Source organism: Gadus chalcogrammus, chromosome 11, assembly GCF_026213295.1.
Source record: "Gadus chalcogrammus isolate NIFS_2021 chromosome 11, NIFS_Gcha_1.0, whole genome shotgun sequence".
Classification (NCBI taxonomy): Eukaryota; Metazoa; Chordata; class Actinopteri; order Gadiformes; family Gadidae; genus Gadus; species Gadus chalcogrammus.
In genome coordinates, this window is record NC_079422.1 from 26,426,059 (window position 1) to 26,433,558 (window position 7,500).

At 55.8% G+C, this 7,500-nt stretch overlaps 1 protein-coding gene across 1 annotated transcript in view; it reads right to left on the reverse strand.

Annotated features, from left to right (window-relative positions):
• Positions 1-6,906: 6,906 nt before the first annotated feature.
• Positions 6,907-7,500, reverse strand: part of mxd1 (MAX dimerization protein 1) — an 11,723-nt gene continuing 11,129 nt past the window's right edge. Inside the window, exon 7 of the mRNA XM_056602513.1 lies at positions 6,907-7,126. Within this exon, the coding sequence (XP_056458488.1) occupies positions 6,927-7,126 (200 nt within the window). The 3' untranslated portion in view covers positions 6,907-6,926. The remainder of the gene's footprint in view (positions 7,127-7,500) is intronic.

Here is a 7,500-nt window from a genome sequence, read left to right on the forward strand (position 1 = left end):
AAACAGGATGAAAACAGGACTAGCCTCCTGCGTGTGTAAACACATCATGTATAGATCAGGTGTGTCCAATGACATGGAGACAGATCCTTTTCCTTTGACCATAAAGGTGTCTGCAGCCCTGAGAGAGGCCAGATGTTTCAGCACCGACCTGGGAGAGTCATGCGGCCACTCCACTGGCTTCAGGTGGACCTTCATCACCAACGGGATGCAGACTCACTCTGAGGAAGAGGAGGTGAGGAGGCCCCAGGTGATGAAGAGGAGGTGAGGAGGCTCCAGGTGATGAAGACCGTGAGGAGGCTCCAGACGTCTCTGGAGGCTCGGGCGACGGCAGACAGCTCCAGCTGCCCCTGGTGTCCCCGTAGACATGCTGCAGACATATGGATTATAACTCACACACACACGCATGCATCGAGAGAACTGAGTGTATAACAGAGAGAGAGAGAGAGAGAGAGAGAGAGAGAGAGAGAGAGAGAGAGAGAGAGAGAGGAGAGAGAGAGAGACAGAGACAGAGAGAGAGAGACAGAGAGAGAGAGACAGAGACAGAGACAGGGGGCAGCCATTTTGAGTACCAGTTTGGAGAAGAATGACTCTGCTCAGCAGGAAGTGACAGGTAGCCAAAATAAAACCGGTCTAGATTGGTATCATCGCATACCGGGCCTAAAGTCTCCGGCCTGGCATTAAGACCGATCTGAAGCCACTCCATTGAGTGATACCTACGCCATGACCTCCCAGTCTGAACAGAGGGCCCACCACAGCCTCAGTGGGATCAGGGTGGTGGGCGACTGTGTCCGGTTGAATGGCCGCGGTCGGCATAAGTGCACAGACAGAGGTAATCATCTTCTTAGGAATCATCGCCTCATGCATGATAAATTAGATCGGTATTCCGTTGGGGACTTCCCACGGTGATGCGTGTGGTTCCAGTTCTGGTAAACGGCATCAGTATCAGGAAGCCCAGGAAACAAAAGGGAAACCAAACAGAAGATCACAGGACCAGACAGTAAATATGTTGTTCAGCCAGATCTCGCCCTTGGCCTCCCACAGCGTCGTCTTAATCAGACCGTATCAGCGTGACTGTGCCCCCGGTGGATCCCCAGGTGAGGCGCAGGGATTTCCTGAAGATCATTTTTGAATAATTTATTGATTTTTTTTGTGTTTGATGCAGTCTCTGCTCAACGTATTCCTCCTGACTGTAACACGCTCGTTTACCAGCACTCACACGCACGCACCCACACATGCACACACACACGCACGCACGCAAACAAACGCGAACGCACACGCGCACATACAGAAAGACAGACAGAGATAGGTCGATTTAGATCTAGATCTTTAGAGATATAGATATGGATCTATCTTGACGCTGTGACTACAACGTTAAACCTCCTGTCTCATGTCTCCTCCAGCTGATACGGTCATGTGACCCCCGGGACACGGCTCATTAATCCCAGGATCACATAACGTAGTCCCGTGCCCGGGTGTCTGGAGGTCCTTGTTTGCACTTTGTGTTGAGGTGTGTGTCCGTGCGCGCACACACACACACAGTGTGTGCATGAGCATACGGTCATTCAGTTGTGTGTGTGTGTGTCACACACACACACAACTGAATGACCGTATGCTCATCTGTAAGGGCGTGAGTTCCGTTCAGCAGCGCCACAATGTCTGTGTATCAGTTTGCTGTGTGTTTGTATTGAGTTATGTGATTTTTGCGTAATCATTAGTGCGACTGCATATTTGCACTTGCAATGTGTGTGTGTGTGTGTGTGTGTGTGTGTGTGTGTGTGTGTATTGATTCAGGCCTTCAGGTTCAGGACAAGATGATTTCTACCTGATCTGCCGCCAGTGGCGACATACAGACGGGTCAGACAGGAGGAAGATACACATACTCAGCCAAAACCCCCTTCTCACACACACACACACACACCGAAAGATCTTTTCTTTATCTATAAAGATATGGATCTATCTTGACACTGTGACCCCACCATAAAACCAACCGTCTCATGTCTGCTCCAGCTGATACGGTCATGACCGACTCAAACACACACACACACACACACACACACACACACACACACACACACACACACACACACACACACACACACACACACACACACACACACACACACACACACACACACACACACACACCCATCCTGCGGGGGTGTAAGCCTACCAGGGTGACCTGCTGTCTGTCTCAGCTGAAGGCCCCTCAGCTTTCTGTTGTCTCATGTGTCAGAGGTCGGAGGTCAGACACGCTAGTGCCTACAGTGTTCCGTGGGGCAGGTGCACCAACAGGCAGGTGCACCATCAGGCAGGTGCACCAACAGGCAGGTGCACCATCAGGCAGGTGCACCATCAGGCAGGTGCACCATCAGGCAGGTGCACCATCAGGCAGGTGCACCATCAGGCAGGTGCACCAACAGGCAGGTGCACCAACAGGCAGGTGCACCATCAGGCAGGTGCACCAACAGGCAGGTGCACCATCAGGCAGGTGCACCATCAGGCAGGTGCACCATCAGGCAGGTGCACCATCAGGCAGGCAGGTGCACCATCAGGCAGGTGCACCAACAGGCAGGTGCACCATCAGGCAGGTGCACCAACAGGCAGGTGACGGAGCGTCGGCCCTCTGATAAACCCTCCGAGGGAACATTGCGGACCTGAGCAGAGCTCCGAGCTCCACTCGGCGAGGCGGTGATCCTCGGCCATACCTGCTGGGTGAACGCACGCCAGGGAGGGGGTGTGTGTGCACGTACGGGCGCACGGACTCACTGCCCTCAGGTGAGGGCCGGGGTGGCTGAGGGATGTCTGTCTGCGACTGCGTGGGGGAGAGTGTACGTCTGCCTTTCTACCTGCACCGGGTGCGTGTGTACGGGGGGACGGCCCCAGCAGCATAGTGCTACCCCCCCCCCCCCCCCCCACCGTCAGAGGAGGAAGTGTTGGGGGAGGGGGGCTCAGCTGACAGGAGATCAGATAACCCCCTCAGCACCACCCACACTGCACCCAACGTCAACCCCACCCAGTTAACACCGTCTACCCCCTCAGCACCCGTCAACCCCACCCAGTTAACACCGTCTACCCCCTCAGCACCCAACGTCAACCCCACCCAGTTAACACCATCTACCCCCTCAGCACCCAACGTCAACCCCACCCAGTTAACACCATCTACCCCCTCAGCACCCAACGTCAACCCCACCCAGTTAACACCATCTACCCCATCAGCACCCAACGTCAACCCCACCCAGTTAACACCGTCTACCCCCTCAGCACCCAACGTCAACCCCACCCAGTTAACACCATCTACCCCCTCAGCACCCAACGTCAACCCCACCCAGTTAACACCGTCTACCCCCTCAGCACCCAACGTCAACCCCACCCAGTTAACACCGTCTACCCCCTCAGCTCCACAGTGGGAGAAAAAGGATATGGAGAGGGAGGGGATTCTGCAGATGGAGATCGTGTGTGTGTGTGTGTGTGTGTTTGTGTGTCAAAACACACACACACAACGTCTCATCATGAGTGGAGTGGAGTGGGGGAGGGTTCTGGATGGGGGAGGGTTATGGGTGGGGGAGGGACCTGGGAGGGGGAAGAGTTCTGGATGGGGGAGGGTTATGGGAGGGGGAGGGAGTGGGGGAGGGAAAGCCCCGGCGAGCACCATCGATCCAGGGGGCGTGGCTCCACGGCTCGTTTCCTTGACGACGGTTCAACACAGAAAGGACCAGACCAGGGGAGAGGTTGGTAAACAAGGGTTTTAAAATGTTTTTTTTATTCTTTCATTTCACTGGCAAATATAAATGGCTGCCCTGTGGGGGAGGGGGGACTCGTTCACATTCAAAGTGATCGTTTTTAGAAAGCCCAAATCTCTAAAAAGTTTCAGTACACAAAACTTGGAACCACTTCTGTCCTGTTGGGTCGACCGCTGGCCCTTCAGAGGGGAAGGCAGTGCTGGATGACTGTGCGTGGCTGTGTGTGTGTCTGTATTGTGTGTCTGTATTGTGTGTGTGTGTGTTAGCGTGTGCGTCCGGATGCGGCGATGAGGTTGGAAGGCTTTATTAGTTGTGCGATGCGAGGAGGGACAGCGTGCCTGAGGGCGGTCACACTGCGGAGGAATGGTGCCCTGGGATGCCTCTTCATATATCCTACTCTCTCTCATTATATATTCATATATACCATCTATGTTACCATCGGTTACGCCCACACTGGCCTTTAAGGCATCAGCCGCTGTGCGCTAGGAACAAAACGAGTGACCACAAAACGACACACGGGGAACGAGAGAACGCCCCTCCACGTCGGACCTCCACGTCGACGACGCCGTCCTCCAGAAAGCCCCTCACCTGGGGGGCAGCTGGGGTCAGCACCAGGGCCTGCGCCCCCCCAGCTCTCGCTCTCCGGGCACCATGGGTCCCACCCCCGCTTCACGCCGTTACCATGGTGCCGGGAGGGGGCAGAGGGAGGGGGGGCGTAGTAAACATGGTGAACTCCCACCGGAAAGGCATTCAAGTTGACGAGACGTTTGAAGGTAAAAGAAGAGAAGAAGAAGTTGGAACAAACGCTGCCTTGAAATGAGGTCTTTCTTTCCCTCCCGCCCTTAAATCATCCCGGACATTTCTCTCTGAAGACAGTGATGAGAAAAAACACACACACATAAGCACACGCACGCACACAGGCCTTGACACTCAGTCCTGAAGAGTCCCACCTAGTCGTCACTACATTTCCCACAATCCCCCTGTCCTTCTGTTGGTCGAGCGCCGCGCCGCTACAGGCTACGGGCGCTCCTCCTCGTCAACATCTCACCAGAGAAAAGCAGCATTCCATAATAAACAACTATTAACCATCCCAACAAACACTACAACTTCAAGTTATTTTTTCATTTTCATTTTATCCCATTTTTTGGTGTCCATACAGGGAGCTGTTCCGGGGGGGAGGGGCTAAAGGCCCTGGTGGGGGGGGAGGGGGGGGCACCGGGCAGCGCTAGCTTTGGTTGGTGGCGCCCGGCGAGATGGCGAAGGCGTTTACACTTCGCCCTTCACTGCACGTGCTCTGTCAGCCCAGCCCCCTCCCCCACATCACGCCTTCTCCCACAATGCACCACGTGGCCGAGGGCACAAGATGGCGGCTACAGACGAGCCCCCCCGCCCTCCCCGACGGACAAAGCACATCAACTTCCTTTTTCTCTTTTATACTTTTTTTCTGTTTCCTTCCTCCTCCTCGTTAATTATACCCTTTTTTTTTTGTGTCATTGCAGAAAAGGCGTCTTTTCGGGACACACGCGGCTTTAAGAAACTTGAATCGACCCTAAACGGGCGCCCTGCTCCGGAGGGGAGCAGGGGTGACATCGGAGCCGGCCCCTGACCCCTGACCCCTGACCTCTGACGCGGGACGGACCCACGATAAACCCTAAGCCAGGGGTGTGCAAACTACACAACATTGTTAAAATCCACAAGAACATAAGTGTGACTAATTAAATATAGATATAGATATAGAGATATTCATCCATAGGTTCAGTATATTAAATCTAATAAATACTTTTACATATACATATATTTTGTTTTTACTGCCAACTATTTAGATATAAAAACGCCAACACATCCGAGACATCCAATCAGAGGTGAGGTGGGGGGAGTGCCCCTCCTAAAACATTCGGTCTCTTCTCCCCAGGGGGTAAAAACCCGACTGAGGCGTCACGGGAGGTGAAACCACCCCCCTAATATTAAAACCCATTAATATAGAAAATATTAAATCTCTCTTCCGTTAAGAATGGCAAACCACTGGCCCCGCCCCCTCCCCTCCCCGCTATAAACAACGCAATGGTTTCTCCCTCGTCCCACACACACACACCCCTCTCGCTACATAGTGGAATGTTCCGCCCTGGACTCTGCTGCTGGTGAGGGGGGGGGGGGTTCTACTGGTAACACCGACCAGTTCAGCCAGTGACCCACTACAACCCCCCCCCCCCCCAACCCACACACACACACACACACACGGACAGACACACACACACACAGACAGACACACACACACACGGACAGACACACACACACACGGACAGACACACACACAAACACGCCTGATTTAAAAATAGATGCCATAGGGGGCCACCGTCGTCAGAGAGAAAATAACAACCCCCCCCCCCCCCCCCACACACACACACAGTCTGGGTCTGCAGGCCGGTCGGAGAGCTCCGCCCCGGTCCTACTGGTCCACACGGGGGGGGGGGGGGGGGGGGGAACAAGGCTCCGAGAGACGGTGTTCTACATTAAAGGTTTCCTTGGTTTCGTTGTTTCTGTTTTAGTTCCGTGTTTCCTGCCCCCCCCCCCCCCCCCCCCCCCCTGCACCGTCCCAGGGGTCAGAGGTCACAGAGGAGGACGTATTGCTGCCGAATCGAACATCGAACCTGCGGCGGCTGCCGCCGGACCCATGAGCAGAGCAGACGAGTCACTGAGGGGGGGGTAGCTGCGGTCGAAGGGAAGGACTGGGCTTTATCAATCTTGACAGACAGGGGTGTGTGTGTGTGTGTGTGTGTGTGTGTGTGTGTGTGTGTGTGTGTGTGTGTGTGTGTGTGTGTGTGTGTGTGTGTGTGTGTGTGTGTGTGTGTGTGTGTGTGTGTGTGTGTGTATTTGCGTGTGTGTGAGAGACATTCTGCGCATGGATGCGCCGCTGGAGGGCGGGGGCTAATCCGGATCTCATTGAGGGTGGTGGAGGTGGAGGTGGTGGAGGTGGTGGTGTTGGGTGGCAGCTTGGACTGTCCGGTGTTTGGTGATGGTGAACTTGTCCAGGCTGGTTGGGGGAGGGGGAGGAGAGAGGAGGACCAGGGGGGTGGGGCCAGGGGTCTGGGGATCAGGGGCCGTTCCGGGGGCCGTGCCGGGGGCCGTGCCGGGGGCCGTGCCGGGGGCCGTGCCGGGGGCCGAGCCGGGGGCCGTGCCGGGGGGCCCCTACAGGCTGCAGCCTAGCTGCTTGGCCTCCTCCAGGGAGTCCTGCAGCCGGCGCAGGCTGGCGGAGGAGTAGCCCTCGTCACTGCAGCTGCTGCCCCGCGGGCTGCCCCGCTCGTCCCCCGACTCGCCCCCGCTGCTGGAGCTCCACTCCAGGTCCCCGAGCAGCAGGTCGGTGCCCTCCACGTCCACCTCCAGGTCCTCTGCAGCGGGGGAGACGGGGGGAGACAGAGGGGGAGACAGAGACAGAGAGAGAGACAGAGAGAGAGACGGGGGGAGACAGGGGGGGAGAGGGGGAGACAGGGGGAGAGATTGACAGAGAGAGAGACGGGGGGAGACAGGGGGAGAGAGGGGGAAACAGGGGGAGAGAGACAGAGAGAGAGACAGGGAGAGACAGGGGGAGAGAGAGACAGAGAGAGAGAGAGAGAGAGAGAGAGAGAGAGAGAGAGAGAGAGAGAGAGAGAGAGAGAGAGAGAGAGAGAGAGAGAGAGAGAGAGACAGAGAGACAGAGAGAGAGACAGAGAGACAGAGAGACAGAGAGACAGAGAGACAGAGAGAGAGAGACAGAGAGAGAGAC